Source organism: Cervus canadensis, chromosome 18 (assembly GCF_019320065.1).
Source record: "Cervus canadensis isolate Bull #8, Minnesota chromosome 18, ASM1932006v1, whole genome shotgun sequence".
Classification (NCBI taxonomy): Eukaryota; Metazoa; Chordata; class Mammalia; order Artiodactyla; family Cervidae; genus Cervus; species Cervus canadensis.
Genome location: NC_057403.1, coordinates 18,237,469 through 18,258,325, shown reverse-complemented (window position 1 = coordinate 18,258,325; position 20,857 = coordinate 18,237,469). Strand labels below are relative to the sequence as shown.

The following is a 20,857-nucleotide window of genomic DNA, read 5'->3' as shown; positions in this document are numbered from 1 at the left end:
CCTGAAGAAGCACTGGAGGTGCGACCACGCTGTTTTTGACCTGCCCCCCCCCCCCTTCTGTCACCAGGAAACTGCAGCAGGTGGATTGCTTTCAAAGGAGGAGCGGAGCCCCCAGCCCCTCGCAGCGGCTGGAGAAGACACAGTGCAGACTCCCAGCCCCGCGGCTGAGGAAGCAGGCGAACCGGAGACCAAGGGGAACAGCTGACGGAGCTTGTTGGGGGGCAGGGGAGTGGGAGTGGGAACTCAGGGAGGCCGGGGAGGGGCTTGGCCGACGGTGCTTTGCCTTTAAAAATTAAAAAAGAAAAAAAGATCGCCGGTCTGGGGTATGGTGTCGTCTCTGGTGCCTGCCTCCGTGTCAGCTGTGGGATTGTGCAGAAGCTGGTGGGCGCAGGAGGTCCCCCCCAACCCGCTGGGGAAGACTGCAAGACCCTCTGGCACGGGACTGCGCCTGCGCGGAAAGGAGCTTCTTGGCGGCGCATCCCCGCGCGCCCTGTCCTGGTAACGGCCCGCCCGCTCCATCCCTAGCAACCTGTGCCGCTAGCCCAGCGGCTGCTGAGTGCACGCAACACGGGCGACTGGTCTGGCCTGCCTATCTGCAAGCCTTCTTCCTGGAAGTCTGCGATCCCTTTGAACTATGGGGGACCCTCCACCTGACCCCGAGCCCCCTTCTCAGCCGACCTCCAGCCGTAGGAGCTCGCAGGTCTCCGAGCGGCGGCGCACCAGGCCCTCGGTCGCGCCCCTGGTCCACGAGGAGCTGCAGCAGATACCACTTGACCCCCAGATCCTGCGCGGCAGTCGGGAGGCGCTGTCGAACCAGAGCAATCTCCGCGGCTGGCCACAGAGCGCCAGCCTGACCCCAAACGAGAACCTGGTTTTCCAAGCCGAGGACCCTAATGTGAACCCGGGCTTTCCCGCAGAGGTGCAGCCCCAAGCTTACCTGAACGAGGGCAGGCTCCAGGCCAGCCAAAACGCCAGCCTAATGCTGCAGCAGCTACAGCAGGGTGAAGGCAACCTATTTCAGCAACTGGAGTCTGCCTACCAGGGGCCCCCGGCAGACCTCCTGGGCCAGTTCACCATGTACCAGAGAGAAGACCTGCCTTTCAGCCAGGGCACAGAGCATGGGCCCTACATGACGGATGACCCCACTCTCCAGTTCTCGCCCTCTGAGCTGGGCTTCATGTCCTTCAATATGGAGTTGCCTGAGCCAGAACCTCGTGAGCTGGCTGTGCAGAATGCCAAGGCCTACCTGCTGCAGACCAGCATCAATAGCGACCTCAGCCTGTGAGAGAGGGCCCCGGGAGTGGGGCGAGGGAGGGACCAGGCAGGGAGACACCTCAGCCAAGCCCCACCCCCTCGTCTAGCCGAGATTGCTCTTCACTGAGAACCAGCGACATGGAACTCAGACTGGGAGTCAGGGAATAAATAACCACATTAGTTAGCATTTACTTACCAGACTGTGCCAACACTTCACAGGTTAACAGCTGGTTCTCATGGCTGAGCTTAGCACATCTGTTCCAATTTTGAAAGAAAAGTGAAAGTCACTCAGTCCAGTTGGAGACTTTGCGACCCCATGGATTGTAGCCTGCCAGGCTCCTCTGTCTATGGAATTCTGTAGGCAAGAATATTGGAGTTGCTAGCCATTCCCTTCTCCAGGGGATCTTCCCAACCCAGGGATTGAACTCAGGTCTCCCGCATTTCAGGCGGATTCTTTACCATCTGAGCCACAGGGAGGGAAACTGAGACACAGAGAAATTAGGTCCCATGTCCAAAATAACACAGCTTAGGTATGGTAGATCCAGGATTTCAGCACAAGTGATTTGGCTCCTGAGGCCCTATTATCCACTAACATTTCCTGCCTGAGAAAGGGATTTGCCAAGGCCATGTATATGCAGTCATAGCCCCCCGTCACATCCTCATGAAGCTGACACTCTAGTGGGAGAATGGACAATAAACGTAAGATGATAACAGCTAAGGTGAGCAATAGGGCAGAGTAAGGGGGATGGGAGTGGATATTAAATAGTACGAGGTCAGGGAAGGCCTCTCTGAGGAAGTTACATTTGATCAGGAACCTGGAAGAGGTGAGAGAGAGCACCTTATGGGTAAACTGGAGGGAAAATTGTCCAGACATAGGACACAGTGAGCTTAAAGGCTTGGGAGCTTGCTATGTTTGAGGAACAGCAAGTAGGCTGGTATAACTGGAAACAAGGGAGGAAGCAGGAGAATGAGAAAAGAGTTGGGAGAAATAGCAGGTCTTGCTCAAGCACAAAGCTGACCCCCATTCCTCCCATGCTCAGAGCCTGCCATGGCTCACCAGTCAGGGCCTTCAGAAGAAGGTTCATGCTTCTTGTAACAGCCTTCAAGGTCCTATGTAATTCAACCCCTTCTCCCTCTCCAAATGTCGTCTCTAGTCAGCTCCTACCTCAGATCCTAGAATCTAGTCAAAATTAACCTCAAAATAAATAAATAAATAACCCACAGCTCTTCCCCAATAGCACCCAGCCCTTGGAAGTTTCAAGGTCCCTTAATGGGTCTTTTCTCTTTCTTTTTTATTTTCTTTGGTCATGCCACATGGCTTGCAGAATATCAGTTCCCTGACTGGGAATTGAGCCTGGGTCATAGCAACGAAAGCCTGAATTCTAACCAGTAGGCTACCAGTGAGCTCCCTCAAGTCCCCTATTGAAAAGCTCTCTCTCCTTCGTACCCTTCCCACGTCAATGATGGCTCTCAACCACACCCAGCACTGCTGCCAAACGGCTACACACTGAAGAGGCTTAGACAAACATGATTTGAAATTAGTACAAGTGAAAGTAAAAGTGGAGTTGCTCAGTCATGTCTGACTCTTTGTGACTCTACAGACTGTAGCCCCCCAGGCTCCTCTGTCCATGGGATTTTCCAGGCAAGAATACTGGAGTGGGTTGCCATTTCCTTCTTCAGGGGATCTTCCCAACCCAGGGATTGAACTCGGGTCTCCCACATTGCAGACAGACTCTTTACTGTCTGAGCCACCAGGTGGCTCAGAAATTAGGCCAACTTGGTTTTCAATCCTGACTGTGCTACTATGACCTAACATTTTCTAAGCTTCAGTTTCTTCATCCGGGGAGTGAGGATCACAATTTTTTCTCAAGTGTATGTGGTGAGAATTCAAAGTTGCTCTCAAGTGCCCAGCATAGTACCTGATCCAGCTGAATGGAAGTCATACTGATACTGTTAATACTCCAGTCTCCTTTCCTGCCTCAACCCCTCATCCTCGCTCTGTTCCAGCCACAGTGACCTCAATATTTCTCCAACATGCCAGGCACACCCTCAGCTCAAGGTCTTTACACTCCATTCTCAATCATGTCATCTGCAAACCATGGTAGTTTTGCTTTTTCCTTTCTAAAATTTTACATTTTCTTTTTCATGTCATATTTCATTAGCTGGGCTCTCCAGTGCATTTTATAGAAGTGGTGAAAGAAGGCTTCTTTCCAATCTCATGGGGGAATTATTCAGTCTTTCACCATTACATTTGGTGTGTGCTGCAGCTTACACATGTCTCCTCTTTATGAGATTATAAATGTTATATTCTATTCCTAGTATCCTAGGTTTTTAAATATCATGAGTGGATATTGAATGTTAGTTTCTCTGCACCTATTGAGGTGATCTCACACAATCTCTTTTAACATGTTATGTGATGAATGAATTTTTTTTCCTTATTTTTCTAATATCAGTCCAGCCTAGCATTCTTGTTAGCCCAATTTAAGCATGGTGTGTCACCTTTTAGGGGCTTCCATGGCTCAATAGTAAAGAATCTGCCTGCCAATGTAGGAGATGCAGGTTGCATCCCTGGGTTGGGAAGATCCCCTGGAGAAGGAAATGGCAATCCACAGTATTCTTTTTTTTTTTTTATTGAAAGATAATTGCTTTACAGAATTTTGTTGTTTTCTGTCAAACCTCAAGATGAATCAGCCATAGGTGTACATATATCCCCTCCCTTTTGAACCTCCCTCCCGTCTCCCGCCCCATCCCACCCCTTTAGTTTGATACAGAGCACCTGTTTGAGTTTTCTGAGCCATACAGCAAATTCCTGTTGGCTATCTATTTTACATGTGGTAATGTAATTTTCCATGTTACTTTTTCCATACATCTCACCCTCCCCTCTCCTCCTCTCCCCCCATGTCCATAAGCCTATTCTCCTATTCTCTGTGTCTGTTTCTCCATTGCTGTCCTATAAATAAATTTTTCAGTACCATTTTTCTAGATTCTGTATATATGCATTAGAATATGATATTTATCATTCTCTTTCTGACTCACTTCACTCTATATAATAGATTCTAGGTTCATCCACCTCATCAGAACTGACTCGAATGCATTCCTTTTTAATGGCTGAGTAATATTCCATTATGTATATGTAACACAATTTCTTTATCCATTCATCTATTGATAGAAATCTAGATTGCTTCCATGTTCTAGCTATTGTAAATAGTGCAACAATGAACAATGGGATACATGTGTCTTTTTCAATTTTAGTTTCCTAAAAGGGTATATGCATAGGAGTGGGATTGCTGGGTCTTATGGGGTTTTATTCCTAGTTTTTTTAAGGAATCTCCATATCGTCTTAGTGGCTGTATCAATTTACATTCACATCAACAGTGCAAGAGCGTTCTCTTTTCTCCACATCTGCTCCAGCATTTATTGTTTGTAGACTTTTTGACGATGGCCATTCTGACCAGTATGAGATGATATCTCATTGTAGTTTTGATTTGCATTTCTCTAATAATGAGCAATGTTGAGCATATTTTCATGTGTTTGTTAGCCATCTCTATGTCTTCTTTGGAGAAATGTCTGTTTAAGTCTTTCCCCCACTTTTTGATTGTGTTGTTTGTTTTTCTGGCATTGAAATGTATGAACTGCTTGTATATTTTAGAAATTAATCCTTTGTCAGTTGTTTCATTTGCTATTATTTTCTCCCATTCTGAGAGCTGTCTTTTCACCTTGCTTATAGTTTCCTTTGCTGTGAAAAATTTTTTTAAGTTTAATCAGGTCCCATTTGTTTACTTTTGTTTTTATTTCCATTACTCTAGGAGGTGGGTCCTAGAGGATCTTGCTTTGATTTATGTCTTCGAGTGTTCTGCCTATGTTTTCCTCTAAGAGTTTTATAGTTTCTGGTCTTAAATTTAGGTCTTTAATCCATTTTGAGTTTATCTTTGTGTATGGTGTTAGGAAGTGTTCTCATTTCATTCTTTTACATGTAGCTGTCCAGTTTTCCCAGCACCATTTATTGAAGAGGCTGTCTTTGCCCCATTATATATTCTTGCCTCCTTTGTCAAAAATAAGTTACCCGTAGGTGCATGGGTTTATTTCTGGGCTTTCTGTCTTATTTGATTGGTCTATGTTTCTGTGTTTGTGCCAGTACCATACTCTCTTGACGACTGTAGCTTTGTAGTATAATCGGAAGTCAGGAAGGTTCATTCCTCCAGCTCCATTCTTTCTCAGGACTGCTTTGGCTATTCAGGGTCTTTTGTGTTTCCATATGAATTGTGAAATTTTTTGTTCTAGTTCTATGAAAAATGCCTTTGGTAATTTGATAGGGATTGCAATGACTCTATAGATTGCATTTGGTAGTACAGTCACTTTCACAATATTGATTCTTCCTACCCAGGAACATGGAATATCTGTCCCTCTGTTTATGATATCTTTGATTTCTTTCATTCAGTTCAGTTTAATTCAGTTGCTCAGTCATGTCCGACTCTTTGTGACCCCATGGGCTGCAGCATACCAGGCCTCCCTGTCCATCACCAACTCCCAGAGTTTACTCAAACTCATGTCCATTGCATCGGTGATGCCATCCAACCACCTCATCCTCTGTTTTCCCCTTCTCCTCCCACCTTCAATCTTTCCCAGCAACAGGGTCTTTTCCAATGAGTCAGTTCTTTGCATCAGGTGGCCAAAGTATTGGAGTTTCAGCTTCAACATAAGTGCTTCCAATTAATATTCAGGACTGATTTCCTTTAGGATGAACTGGTTGGATCTCCTTGCAGTCCAAGGGATTCTCAAGAGTCTTCTCCAACACCACAGTTCAAAAGCATCAATTCTTCGGCGCTCAGCTTTCTTTATAGTCCAACTCTCATATCCATACGTGACTACTGGAAAAACCATAGCCTTGACTAGACCGACTTTTGTTGGCAAAATAATGTCTCTGCTTTTTAATATGCTGTCTAGGTTGGCCATAACTTTTCTTCCAAGGAGTAAGTGTCTTTTAATTTCATGGCTGCAGTCACCATCTGCAGTGAGTTTGGAGCCCCAAAAAATAAAGTCTGTCACTGTTTCCACTGTTTCTCCATCTACTTCCCATGAAGTGATGGGACCAGATGCCATGATCTTAGTTTTCTGAATGTTGAGTTTTAAGCGAACTTTTTCACCCTCCTCTTTCACTTTTTTTTTTAATATTTTTTTATTTTTCTCTTTCACTTTCATCAAGAGGCTTTTTAGTTCTTCTTTGCTTTCTGCCATAAGGGTGGTATCATCTGCATATCTGAGGTTATTGATATTTCTCCCAGCAATCTTGATTCCAGCTTGTGTTTCATCCAGCCCAGCATTTCTCATGATGTACTCTTCATGTAAGTTAAATAAGCAGGGTGACAATATACAGCCTTGATGTACTCCTTTCCCTATTCGGAACCAGTCTGTTGTTCCATGTCCAGTTCTAACTGTTGCTTCCTGACCTGCATACAGATTTCTCAAGAGGCAGGTCAGGTGGTCTGGTATTCCCATCTCTTGAAGAATTTTCCACAGTTTGTGATGATCCATACAATCAAAGGCTTTGGCATAGTCAATAAAGCAAAAATAGATGTTTTTCTGGAACTCTCTTGTTTTTTCAATGATCCAACAGATGTTGGCAATTTGATCTCTGGTTCCTCTGCCTTTTCTAAAACCAGCTTGAACATCTGAAAGTTCACGGTTCACATATTGTTGAAGCCTGGCTTGGAGAACTTTGAGCATTACTTTACTAGCATGTGAGAAGAGTGCAGTTGTGCGGTAGTTTGAGCAGTCTTTGGCATTGCCTTTCTTTATTGAAGTGAAGTGAAGTGAAGTCATTCAGTCATGTCCGACTCTTTGAGACCCCATGGACTATAGCCCACCAGGCTCCTCTGTCCGTGGGATTTTCCAGGCAAGAATACTGGAGTGGGTTGCCATTTCCTTCTTCAGGGGATCTTCCCAAACCAGGGATTGAACCCAGGTCTCCCGCATTGCAGGCAGACGCTTTAACCTCTGAGCCACCAGGGAAGCCCGAAGTGTCTTATAATTTTCTGTGTACAGTTCTTTTGTCTCCTTAGGCAAATTTATTCCTAGATATGTAATTCTTTTTGTTGCAATGGTGAATGTGATTGATTCCTTAATTTCTCTTTCTGATTTTTCATTGTTAGTAAATAGGAATGCAAGTGATTTCTGTGTATTGATTTAGTATCCTGCAACTTTGCTAAATTCACTGATTAGCTCTAGTAATTTTCTTTTCTTTTCTTTTAATTTGTTTAGGCTAGGCCAGGTCTTAGCATGTGGGATCTAGTTCCCTGACCAGGAATCGAACCCGGGTCCCCTTGCATTGAGAGCATGGAGTCTTACCCACTGAACTACCAGGGAAGTCCCTGATTAGCTCTAGTAATTTTCTGATACTATCTTTAGGGTTTTCTATGTACAGTATCATGTCATCTGCAAACAGGGAGAGCTTTACTTCTTTTCCAATGCGGATTGTTTTTATTTACTTTTCTTCTCTGATTGCTGTAGCTAGGACTTCTGGAACTATTTGAATAATCCCACAGTATTCTTGACTAGGAAATCCCATGCACAGAGGCGCCTGGTGCCCTACAGTCTTTTTTTATTTTTTTAGTTCTACCACGTTATTGCTACCAACCCGTCTCCCTCCACCCTCATGCACACATGCTCAGTCATGTAACCCCATGGACTGCAGCCCGCCAGGCTCCTCTGTCCATGGACTTTTCCAGGCAAGAATACTGGAGTGGGTTGCCATTTCCTTCTCCAGCCCGACAGTCTTTCCGTAGCGTTGCAAAGATTTGGACAGGACTGAGCAACTAAACAGCAACAACAACATCCTTTTAAGAATGCTAGGTACCACTTGCTAATAATTTGCTTAGGATTTCAGCATATATAGTTCTAAATGAGATTGGCATGGACTTTCCCTTTCTCCTACTTTCCCTGAGTTCTGGTATCAGGATTATGTTAGACTCATGAAATGTCTCAGGACCTATGTGTATGCTGTTGCCTCCAACTGAAACACTCTTCCTTCTAATATTTGCACAGTACACCCCCTCACTGAATAAGATCATTCAGATCTCAGCTTAAAAGTCACCTCGGTGAGGCTCTCCCTGGCCTCCCTATTTAACACTCCTCCTATCTCAAACCATCTCCTATCCCTGGCATTTCCAATCCCCATTCCCTGCTTTGTTTATCTCCCTATAACTACACACTTTTGTATAGTTTGTATATTTTTCCCATTTGGTTACTGTCTGTCTCTATCACCAGACTGTCAGGTCCATCAGGGCAGGGGCCTTTTCTCTTATCTACGGTGTCCCCAGCACCAGGGACAGGGCCGGATCCACAGCAGCGAGCTCAGCAAGTTGAGTGATCAATGTCCCCACCTCCTGCTCCCCTCTCCCTGAGGCAGGTATGAGCACCTGGTGAACCTGCTGACCAAGATCCTGAACGAGAGGCCGGAGGACCCCTTGTTTCTCCTGGAGTCGCTGAACCGCACCACTCAGTGGGAATGGTTCCACCCCAAGCTGGACACGCTTCGGGACGACCCGGAGATGCAGCCCACCTACGAGATGGCCGAGAGGCAGAGGGCGCTGTTCAGCCGGAGCGGCGGCGGCGAGGGCGAGCAGGAGATGGAGGAGGAGGTGGTGAGTGAGCCGCTGGGGAGGGGCGAGGGGCAGAAAGAGCGGTAGTGGTGGGACCGGTCACAGAGGGCCTTGAACGCCAGGCTAAGGGGTTTGGGCTTTCTCCTGAGGCCACTGGGGCATCACCAGAGGGTTTGAAGCAGAGGAAAAGTTGTAGAAAGCTGACTCCAGCACCACATGGAGGCAGAGGCTGGTTTCTTCTGCCATCCTTTCCTCCTTTCTGCAAAATTACTGCTTCGTGTATATTTTCTATGAAACCCGCTACCTTCTGGAGTTTTTCAACACTCAATGTGCCTTCTATCCCCTGGACTCACTTTCCTTTTTGCAAATTGAGACCTGCTAGCAAGTCCTCCACCCAAGACTCATGAACATTCTACTATCCTCGGAATATTTAATTCCATGATTTTCTTTCCAGCATTGTGTTCAGTCGCTCAGTCATTTCTGACTCTTTGTGATCCTATGGACTGTAGCCCGCCGGGCCCCTCTGTCCATGGTATTTTCCCAGCAAGAGTACTGGAGTGGGTTGCCATTTCCTTCTCCAGGGGATCTTCCCAACCCTTGGATTGAACCTGCGTCTCCTGCGTTGGATGGTATTTCCTGCATTGGATACAGCATTGGATGATGGCTTAAAATTTGGCTGAAATGTTCTTTCGCTCGTTTAAGAAACATTTTGGGGGAACTTCCCTTGTGGTCCAGTGGTTAAGACCCCACTCTTCCAATGCAGGGGGCACAAGTTCCTTCCCTGGTCAGAGAACTAAGATCCCACAAGCCCTGTGGTGCAGCCAAAAAGAAAGAAAGATAAAGAAACATTTGTTGAGAACTCTCTGTTTACGATAATTCTGACATCTCCTAGGTTTAGGAGTGTAGGCTCATTTCATCCCTGAAGCAACCTTAAGGCAAGTGCCATTTATTATTCCTATTCATGGAGGAAGGACTTAGAGGGCTCAAAACTAGAAAAGACAGGACGAAGAAGGCAGGGCTGTGTCCTCCAAAGCCTGGGCTATCATCTCGGTCATCTCTGCAGATGCCGTTGGTCTGTGCTCACATCTCATGCTTCTGAAATTCTAGGATTCTGGCCACAATGGGGTGAGATGCTGAGAGAACCGGGAACGACACTCTGACCAAGGAATGAGCCCTTGGGTGAGCAGAGCGCAGGTGGGAATCTGCTTAGACAGATTAGACAGATAAGAATTCAGACTTATGGAGAAGGAAATGGCAACCCACTCCAGTGTTCTTGCCTGGAAAAGTCCATGGACAGAGGCGCCTGGCTGGCTGCAGTCCGTGGGGTTACATGACTGAGCATGTGTGCATGAAGGTGGAGGGAGACGGGTTGGTAGCAATAACGTGGTAGAACTTAAAAAAAAAGAATTCAGACTTAGACAAGTCTTAGACACGAACAGTTTTACGTGAAAATACGGTTTTAAATTTTAGATCAGCAGTCTCGAAGTCTCTAAGGAGGCCGCACCGCCTTAGACCTGCACTCTTCCCGACTCCTCCAGGTCGCACCCACATCTATCGCCAGTCCCTGATGGCCCCGCCTTCTTAGAACGCTGTGCCTTTGGAGGCTCCACCCCGGCCCCGCCCCCTGAAATATAATCCTGAGGGAGGCTCCGCCCTCTTCGAAGCCAAGTCACTAGAGGCCCCACCCCTTAGAACTTGGAGGCGGGGTTTTTTTGGTCGCTGTTTTTTTTGATGTTTGCTTTTGGAGCTGGAGTTTTTAATATGAGGTTTGTAAAAGGGCAAAATTATTGCGGGTATCTGTGGCCTGTGCCTGGTTCTAGGAAGAAAATCGAATTTGTTATTCAGCATTTTGTATTTATTTTTCTGTGTGAGGGGCTCTCATTCCTCTCGTTTTCTATTTCTTTCAAATGGAAAGAATTTCTGTTTCTTTTATGATCCCCAACAGCATTTATGGAATAACTATCCTTTCCCCTGCTTTGAAAATGCCACCCCTGCCATTCATTTACACCTGTATGGACTCCAGTCTGTTTCTGGAGTCCCTGCTTTGTGCCTTGCTCTGTAGATGGTTTTCTGTCCTGGGACTCTCCTGCTTGTTGTGTACAATCGCTGCATAGCAGATTTGGCTGTACAGTTGGCATAAGGCTCCCCATCACTGCACCTCTGTTTTGAAAAGTTCCTCACTAGTCTTACGTTTATAGTTTTAAAGAAACTTTAGTATTATTCTTGTACTTGTTTGTCAACAGAGATCACTTTAAGACAGGAAATAGATGTCACAGAAATGAAGACAAGTGGCTTAGGCAAGATAGTTTTTCTCACACCTAACAGTCAGGTGCAAGCAGTCTAGAGTTGGCAAGGTGGCTCCTCAGCAAAGGGATCCTGAGGGCTATCTTCTCCCCTCTCTCTCCCTCATCCCTTGCCCTTACTCCATCCAAACCAAGAAAGCAGTTTTCAGGATCACAGGAGCCTGGGTATAAACCCTATCTCTGACCAAGGCAGTCAGTAAGGGTCACTTTGGGCTGCAGGGACTTGGCCCAAGCAGTCGAGCAAAACATTTCATTACTTCACTGTGCTGAGAGTGGGTACAGTTGGGGCAGCATTTCTAGAGATCATGGAGAGTCCCAGCTTCCCCTCCCTTCCGTTCTGCTATCATCATGTTGACGATTGGTACCTTGATTATCACTTTATGTTCAAACAATGACTACTACAGCCTCAGACATCATATTTCCACACCAGTGCCCCGAAAGGGGAGTGGGGAGCTCTTCTCAGTATGTCCCCCCCCCACCTTTTTTTTGGTTGAGCTATGCTGCTTGTGGGATATTCGTTCCCTGGCCAGGCACTGAACCCAGGCCACAACAGTGAAAGGGCTGAGTCCTAACCACTGGACCACCAAGAAATTCCCTCCCACACACTGACTCCCTTTTTTTTTAAATCCAGGGAGCAAGGGAATTCCCCAGCAGCCTATTGGTTAGGACTTGACCCTTTCACTGCTAAGGGTGCTGGTTCAGTCTCTGGTTGGGAAACTAATATCCCACAAGCTGGGGAGCATGGTCCAGTCAATCAATCAGTCAATCAGGAGCCCCTCAGAAAATCTCTGCTTGCATCTTATTGGCCAGATTGGGTCACATGGCCATCCCTGGCTGCAAAGGAGGCTGGGAAAGTGACTGTGGAGCTTCTCCACTTCTCCCGCCTGGAGAAAGCAAGCAATGGAGAAGGGGGCTGAGGATGGTGCTGATTCAGTGGACTGAACCCAGCGAACCCAAGGGCAGGACTGTAGCTGGACCCCAGGCCAAGCTGGCTTTCAGAGATTCCCCTGTGCTCCTAATTTTTTAAATTCCATCCAATTGCCAGTAGGAAATCTTTTCCCCCAGATCATAGATGCGATCTTCCTGGAAACTGGGAGAAAGAAAGAGGAAGCTTCCACAGTTAATAGAGGAGTTAAAGAGTAGAGGCTAAGAATATGGCCTCTGGAGCCAGACCAACCTGGGTTCAAACCCAGCCAACCCACAGAAGTAATTTCTAAGCAGGGGGACGACAGCTGTACTTTCTCTCCACCCAGTTACAAATTGCAGAGGGAGGGAAGGAGAGCCTGAGCTGCCATTTGGTCCTCACGTGCTCCAGTCAACAGTGACCAGACGGCAGGGTGACATAATTGGGTCATGGTTGGTGAGGCCACTCCATTGCCAAGTGGATGGAAGACATTCCCAGAAAGAGGGTGATGGCCACAGGCTCACGGGCCAGGCATACACTCCAAAGAGAGTTTCCTTTGCTCATTCACTTAGCTTCCCTGCCGGCAGCACACTGAGTCTGGGGATTCAGTTTTGACTGTCCCACTGAGTTGCTGGTGTAAATGTCAGTTAGGCAAAGAAGCTTTTGTCCTGTCTTTCAGATTGCGGGAAACTGCCAGAATCACTTTCAAAATCATGGTGTTCCTCCTATAGAGTATTAGTCAGGGTGTGCCCTGTCGAGCTGAGATAACAAACAGTGCAACAAGCCCAGCGGCTTATCATCACACAGTTTATTTCTCGCTCACACTACCTACCCATCCAGGTTGGACTAGGAGGTTCGGCTCATCAGCTACTTGAGATGAACGGTGATGGAAATGCCACTGTGACTCAGGCCCCCACAGTTGCAGAGCAGGAAAATCAAGGCCAGCAAACGCCACATGGGTTCTTACAGCTCCTGCCTGGGTGTGACCCGTGTCCCTTTCACTCCCATTTCAAGTGGTCAGAGCAAGTGACATGACCAATCCTGAATGCGCAGGGGTGGGGGTGGGAATGTATAATCCCCCTGTGGAGAGGGACTTCTAATATTTGTGAATAAGGAACCAGTTCATAGAAAGAAGATACAGTACTTGTTCCTTTTATTAATAACACTGAGTTCACAAATGGAGCTTTGAAGAAAATGTAAATGCATTATACACCTTTAAGAAAAAACACAGTATGTTTGTCCCCAAATCTTTGACATCAACTATACAATTTAAGGGCTTCCCAGGTGGCTCAGTGGTAAAGAATCTGCCTGCCAATGCAGGAAATGCAGGTTGGATCCCTGGCTTGGAAAGATCACCTGGAGGAGGAAATGTCAACCCCACTCCAGTATTCTTGCCTGGAGAATCCCATGGACAGAGGAGCCTGGTGGACTATAGTCCGTGGGGGTTGCAAAAGAGTCAGACACAACCGAGCAACTGAGTCCTCACACAGGTACTATTTAAGCATCATCATCCCTTGGCACACACAACCGTACATCAGTGGCCAGAAATGGTTGCGTGAGCAACTGGGTTACCGAGTAGTTTAAGTCTCTGGACTCTAGGAGAATCAGCATGGGGAGCAGGGCTTCAACCTGGTTCCCTCTGCCTTCCGCCCCCTACCCCACCCCCCTGCAGGCTGAGACCGCGGTGCCCAACATCATGGAGAAGGCCTTCTACTTCGAGCAGGCCGGTGTGGGCCTGAGCTCCGATGAGAGTTTCCGCATCTTCATGGCCCTGAAGCAGCTGGTGGAGCAGCAGCCCATCCACACCTGCCGCTTCTGGGGCAAGATCCTGGGGCTCAGTCGCAGCTACCTGGTGGCCGAGGTGGAATTCCGGGAGGGCGAAGAGGAGGCGGAGGAGGAAGAGCTGGAGGAGATGACAGAGGGCGGCGAGGTGATGGAGGCGCACGACGAGGAGGAGGGTGACGAGGACGAAGACAAGGTCATGGACGTCATCCCCAAGCCCACATGGAAGCCGCCGCCCATCATCCCCAAGGAAGAGAGCCGAATCGGCACCAACAGGTACCTGTATTTCGTTTGCAACGAGCCGGGCCGGCCGTGGATGCGGCTGCCCCACGTCACGCCGATCCAGATCGTGCAGGCCCGCAAGATCAGGAAGTTCTTCACGGGTTACCTGGACGCACCGGTCATCAGCTACCCGCCCTTCCCTGGCAACGAGGCCAACTACCTGCGGGCCCAGATTGCCCGCATCTCCGCCGCCACGCACATCAGTCCCCTCGGCTTCTACCAGTTTGGTGAGGAGGAGGGCGACGAAGAGGAGGAGGGCGGAGCCGGGCGCGACTCCTACGAGGAGAACCCCGATTTTGAGGGCATCCCAGTCCTCGAGCTGGTGGATTCCATGGCCAACTGGGTGCACCACACGCAGCACATCCTGCCGCAGGTGAGGGTGGGACTCCAGCCGCCCAGGCCCGGGGTCGGGGGTGGGGGGTGTAGAACCAGGTGTGGCTCCGGAACTAGCTATACCGAGCACCTGCTGGCAGCGAGGCATCTGTGCTCGGTAGTAGTCCTCCACGCGTGCATCCATTCATTCATTCAACAGATATCAGTTGACAGTCCCCAGTCAGAAACCTTTGGGACCAGACGCCTCTTGGAATCCCGAAGTTTTCAGATTTGAAAATGGTGACATTGGAACTCCCTGGTGGTCCAGTGGTTAGGAGGGGCTTTCCCCAGTCATTCAGTGGTAAAGAATCTGCCTACAATGCAGGAGAGCTGGGTTGGGAAGTTCCTCTGGAGGAGGAGATGGCAACCCATTCCAGTATTCTTGCTGACTCCAGGCTTCTAGGGGCGGGGGTTTGATCTTTTGTCAGGGAACTAAGATCTGACGAGTGGCATGGCAAAAAAAAGCAAAAAGTACTTATAAAAATGAGAGTACTTTAAAAATACACAAAAATAAAAAGATGACACAGTGCACATACCATGTATTACATGACACGTCAAGGAGGCGCTGGGGCTGCAGCCCATCTTTTTTTTTTTCTTTTTTTTTCTTTTGTTTATTTTGCAGCCCATCTTTAAAGGTGTCACTATTTCTGCAGCAACATTGAACAGCCTCTCATCAGTCAGGTCAGGATTGCAGCCAAATGACTCATGAAAAAACTTTTGCTTTTCAAAGCTTTTCGGATTTTGAAAGTGTGGATAAGAGGTGGTGGACCTGCATTTACTGAATGCCTAGTTTGTCTGAATTTTACATACAGTTATTTATCCATTCAAGGAAGCACCTGTTGTGTGCTAGGAACTTTTTTATTCATTCATTTATTTGATAAACATTGATTATGGACTCCACATAACCGCTTTTGAGATTGCTATCATGGCCATTCCCATTCAGTTGCTGAAACTGAGGTCTGCTATATGCTCTGCATTTAGATTCACTTATTCATTCAACAAACGTTTACTGAGTCTTCAGTACTTCCTTCAACCCAACAATAATCCAATGAGAGAGGCACCCATGACACCCCCATTTCACAGATGAGCAAACAGAGCATCATATGGGCTGTTGAATGTCAACTCCACAAGCGCAGAGATGTGGGGTCTCTTTTTCTCGAGGACGTAACTCCAGCACCAGGAGCACTGCGTGTATATAGTAGGTGCTCCTTAAATATGCAATAAGTGAATGGATGGATGGCTGGCTAAACGGAGCCCACAGAGGCTGAGAGAGGAGGGGTTCCCGCCTCATCGCAGCAGCTCTCTCGGCCCATTCTCCCCCGCCCTCCTGCCTGTGCAACTCACCCTGACCTTTACCCACACCTGGGTCCCTGGGGATAGGACTGGTCCCCAGCGTCCTGCCTGGCCCTTCACCGCCTCCCAGGGAACAGAGCCCGGCCTGCTCCCTGGGGCTACCAGCTGACCTCCTCCCCACTGGCAGGGCCGCTGCACTTGGGTGAACCCTTTGCAGAAGACAGAAGAGGAGGAGGAGTTGGGGGAGGAGGAAGAGAAGGCAGATGAAGGCATAGAGGAAGTGGAGCAGGAGGTCGGGCCCCCGCTGCTGACCCCGCTCTCAGAAGACGCAGGTAAGAGCCCCACACACAGGCCGGTGGAGGCTGGGAGAAAGGGAGGGGAAGCGGCTCACTGAGCCTCTGTCACACTGTCATCTCTAAAATGGGCAGCCCATGGGGTTATAGGAGCATGTCCATCTTGAGGGCCGTGTCTGGCACATGGCAACAGCCCAGATGGTGACACATGGTCTTTCGAGTCCCACGTGGGCTTGGAAAAAGGGAGCGAGAGCTAGGGCGGCCTCCCCAGAGGAGGCAGGACTTGAGCTGGATGTTGGAGGACTTGCGGTTGGGACCTCAGGTACCTGAAGGGAGGAAGGAGGAGAGGCTGAGAGTGGGTGAGCAGACAGAGTGAGGATGCGAACACAGATTTCCATGAGTCTGGAGCCTATACCCCGTCCTCTGAGCCCTGGTTCAAACTGATGGCCAACCTAGAAGGGGAATCACAGTGGCTCCTGAGTCAGGGGCCCTCGGGGCTCACTGCCACCCAGCCCAGGAGGTGAGATAAGTGTCTCCATTGCCTGGGTGTGATCACTGAGGCTCAGAGAGGTGGATGGCTTCCTCAGGCCACACAGAAAGAGTGGTCAGAGCCAGGGTTCAAACACGGAAGCCAGGGCTGTTGGTTCCCGCAGTTCCCTTCATGCCCTTCGCCGTCCTCCCTCTTTGCTCCCTTCCGGCCTTCTCTCGCTTTCCCTTCTGGGGGGCTGTGCATTGCAGGGGCGGGCTGCAGCCCAGTCTCTGACCTCCCTGGTGCTCTCTGCTCCCCTACAGAAATCATGCACATGGCACCGTGGACCGCCCGCCTGTCCTGCAGCCTCAGCCCGCAGTATTCCGTGGCGGTCGTGCGCTCCAATCTCTGGCCAGGGGCCTATGCCTACGCCAGTGGCAAGTAGGTCTTCTCCTAGTTTTCCCCAGCAGAGGGCGCTCCTACAACTTCATCAGAGTCTGGCGTGGTGGGGCAACCCACCAGGGTGGGCAAAGATCGGATCGGCTCCCTTCAGGAAGCCCCTATGGGCTGATGTCTTCACTCCGAATCCAGGAGTCCCACTAGGGTTAAAATCCCAGACCAAGAAATCCCAGACCAAGAGGGTGTGAGCCTCTGGGATGAAAGAATGGAGGCTCAGAAAGGGGAAGGAATTGAGTCAGGGTCACACAGCACCTGCAGGATTCAGACCTGGATATCTGACCCCCCTGGCCCAGGGTTCCGTGCTCTATGAGACATGGAGCCAGACAGGACTCAGACGTCCCCTTTGGGGTGGCCGTTAGAGGGACAGAGTCTCATCTCTAGGGAAGCTAACTCCTTCCCTAAGTCTCCTGGACAGTTCTTCCAATCTGAAGGGTCTTCTCTCTATGGGCAGAAATCTTCCCCACCAGGATCCCTTCACCGGTCGTTTCCAAAAGGTCTGCAAGCCAAAGTCATTTCCATATCCTCCCACCTCAGCTACACACTCCAGACAGTCCCTCCGCCTCTCACCAGGTACATCGCAGCTTTTCCGCTCACGGGGCATGCACTTACCAGCTCTGTCCACCAGATGGCACGACGACTTTTCATAGCTTTTCCTTTTCCATCTCAATGATCAACCTGCACGGGGTTCGCTACTGGGAATCACAAGGAAAGGTGGGATTTCATGTAATCTTCATAATTTATCCACATTCTTGGCAGTTTCTTGTTCGTTTCCAGAAGCGTGGAAGGGAAATGCTTGCTTTTACCAATGCCCTTCTGGCCACACTCTGATTTGCCAACATTCCTCTGAAAGCATAAGATCCAAACTAGGAGCTCCTCTCACCCACCCATCCTCCACTCCAACCACCCATCATCTACCCTCCCATCCACCACCCATTCAGGCATCCATTTATCCCCACTTTGCTGTTTATAAAAGACTCTGGAATGTCACTGTTTGCCAGCTGTATGCTGGGCCCCAAGCACTTTGTTGAAAAAGCAGATCTGAATCTGGGAGCAGGCAGAGGAGGCATAGGTGCCAACTGCACATGGAGCCTCACCCCCGTCCCCACCCCAGTCAAATATCCAGTTCCAAACTGAGAGAACTACCACTAGGGAGAGTGGAGGGACAGATGACAGCTCACAACTGTCATGTCTAGGGATCAAGGAAGGATTCCTGGGAGAAGCAGCCTTGATCTGAAATCTTTGAGGGAAAGAGAAGTAACCAGGGGACATTCCCCTTCTTCTTTTATTATTTTTTTAACAATTTAAATCAGATTTATTTATTTATTTTGGCTGAGAGACTTGCAGGATCTTAGTTCCCTGACCAGGGACTGAACCCAGGTCCTGGCAGTGAAAGCACTGTGTCCGAACCACTGGACCTCCAGGGAGCTCCCTAGGAGGACACTCTAGACCAGAGCTTCCTAAACTGGGAGTGGATAGGACTCACCAGGGGCTCTGGCTAAAGCGCAGTTTCTGGTCCCCTAGGTCTGGGTTGGAGCCCAGGACTCTGCCTTCCTAGCAAGTGCAGCCTCCTGGGTGAGGCGCTGGTTCCTGGACCCCAGGAACCAGGGCTGGCAGAGGTCAGGGGTTTCCAAGGAAGCAGTGATTTTGAAGCCTCCGACAAAGAGATCTGGAGGAAAAGGATTCTCGAGGGAACAGCAAGGCTGTGAAAATAAGGTCAAATCCAAACTGCTCACCAGGGCAAACTGTCTGGCTCTCTCCCTGTCTCTCAGGCTCTTCCCTTTTCTCCCACTTATTCCTCTTTGCTTCACCCATTAAAAGTCTGGGGAGAGGTGAGTTGGTGGGGCTGGGACCCAACCAATTACATCCTTGTTTTTTTTTTTTTTATTAGTTGGAGGCTAATTACTTCACACATCCTTGTTTATTATTAGTCTCCTCCCTCTAGAATGTAGGCACTACGGCAGCAATTCTAATTCTTTTTTTTTAACATTGATTTGTTTTTAATTGACGGATAATTGCTTTACAATATTGCTTTGGTTTCTGCCAGCAATTCTAATTCTTGTCTAATTTGTTCACTGCTAGGCTCCCACGGCTAGATCAGTGCTGGCCAATGTATCTAAAATATGAGCCACATATTTATGTCTACATATTTATGTCGAAAATTTAAATTTTCTAGTAGCCACATTCAAGAAATAAAAAGACAGGCAAAATTCATTTAATAATGTATTCAACTCCAAATATCCTAAATATTCTTATTACAACATGAAATCAATAATGTAAAAATTGTTAATGAGCTACTTTGTATTTTTTCATACTAAGTCTTCAAAAGCTGCAGTGAAGGTTACACTTGCAGATCTCAATTCGGGTGCTGAATTTTTTTTTCCACACCTCGAGGCCAGTGGGATCTTAGTTCCCCAACCAGAGATCGAACCCACGCCCCACTGCATTGGAAATGCAGAGTCTTAACCACTGGACTGCCAGGGAAGTCCCTTAGGTACTAAATTTTCATCAGAAATACTTGACCTGTATTCAGATTTCACAACATTTACAATTGAAAAAGTAGATTCATGTGCCCAGGTTGTCCCAGACATACTTGGATGTCTTCCAATAAATGAAGTATTGGTTTTATAGTTTAGATTAATTAAAATTAAATAAAATCCACACCATCCAACAACAGCAAAACACACATTCTTTTCAAGTGCATACGGAACATTCCCCAGGATAGACCAAATGATAAATTTAGAAAGATTAATCATATAAAATATCTTCTCTTACCACACTGGAATAAAATTAGAAATCAGTTAAAGAAGGAAATTTGAGGGAGTTTCCTGGTGGCACAGTGGTTAAGACTCTGAGCTTCCAATGGAGGGGGTGCAGGTTCGATCCCTTCAGGAAGCTAAGATCCCACAGGCCTTGAAGACAAAAAAAACAAAACATAAAACAGCAATATTGTAATAAATTAAATCAAGACTTGAAAAAAAAATTAGTCCACAACAGCAACAAAAAATCTCTTTAAAAAAGGAAATTTGGGAAATTCACAAGTATGTAGGAACTAAACAGCATAGTCCTGAATAATCAACAGGTCAAAGAAACCACAAGTGAAATCTGAAAATTAAATAAAATTCGAAATTCAGTTCCTCTGTCTCACCAGCCCCATTTCAAGTGCTCACCAGCTATGTGTGCTGTTAGACACTGCAGCTCTGGATGCAATCTGGCAGTTAGGAAGATGCCCAGTAAACGGTGAAAGAACAAATGAACAGGGAAACCTGGTGGGCACATTGCACTCTACCGCCCACAACTCTGCAGGCATGCTGTGCCTACACTGGGTCCACCTTTAACAAAAGTCCAGGCTGGGGTCTTTGAGGGAGGACTTGCCAGCATCTCTCTGCCCCTCCAGGAAATTTGAGAACATCTACATTGGCTGGGGCCACAAGTACAGTCCTGAGAACTTCAACCCGTCCCTGCCAGCCCCCATTCAGCACGAGTACCCCAGCGGCCCGGACACGATAGAGATGAGCGACCCCACAGTGGAGGAGGAGCAGGCCCTGAAGGCTGCCCAGGAGAAGGCCCTGGCGGCTGCGGAAGAAGAGGAAGAAGACGAAGAGGAAGATGAGGATGAGGACCAGGATGACTGAGGCCCCCTAGCCCCCTTCCTCAAGCAGGTAGCTAGCAGGTTTTCCCTTATACAGAGTTATAGCTTGATTTTTTTTTCACTGTAGGTTTGCTTTCTGCCCCTGGAGGACAGGGGTAGAAGAGGAAGGCAGCTGCTCTAAATAAAATTTCCCCAGGGCATTTGGGTGAGTCACTCAATCATTTGTTCACCATGTCTGTTGATAGGACCTCAGAGTCAG

The 20,857-nt window shown here is 48.1% G+C and overlaps 2 protein-coding genes across 2 annotated transcripts in view; both read left to right on the top strand.

Moving 5' to 3' along the window:
• SYMPK (symplekin) overlaps positions 1 to 312 on the top strand; it is a 33,627-nt gene extending 33,315 nt beyond the window's left edge. Inside the window, exon 27 of the mRNA XM_043436102.1 lies at positions 68 to 312. Within this exon, the coding sequence (XP_043292037.1) occupies positions 68 to 205 (138 nt within the window). The 3' untranslated portion in view covers positions 206 to 312. The remainder of the gene's footprint in view (positions 1 to 67) is intronic.
• RSPH6A (radial spoke head 6 homolog A) lies at positions 312 to 20,800 on the top strand. Its single transcript, XM_043436104.1, has 6 exons — positions 312 to 1,281; positions 8,660 to 8,894; positions 13,732 to 14,496; positions 15,976 to 16,120; positions 16,874 to 16,991; positions 20,404 to 20,800. Exons 1-6 carry the CDS (start codon positions 635 to 637, stop codon positions 20,639 to 20,641), a joined length of 2,148 nt encoding a protein of 715 aa, XP_043292039.1. The 5' UTR covers positions 312 to 634; the 3' UTR covers positions 20,642 to 20,800.
• The last annotated feature ends 57 nt before the right edge of the window (positions 20,801 to 20,857 follow it).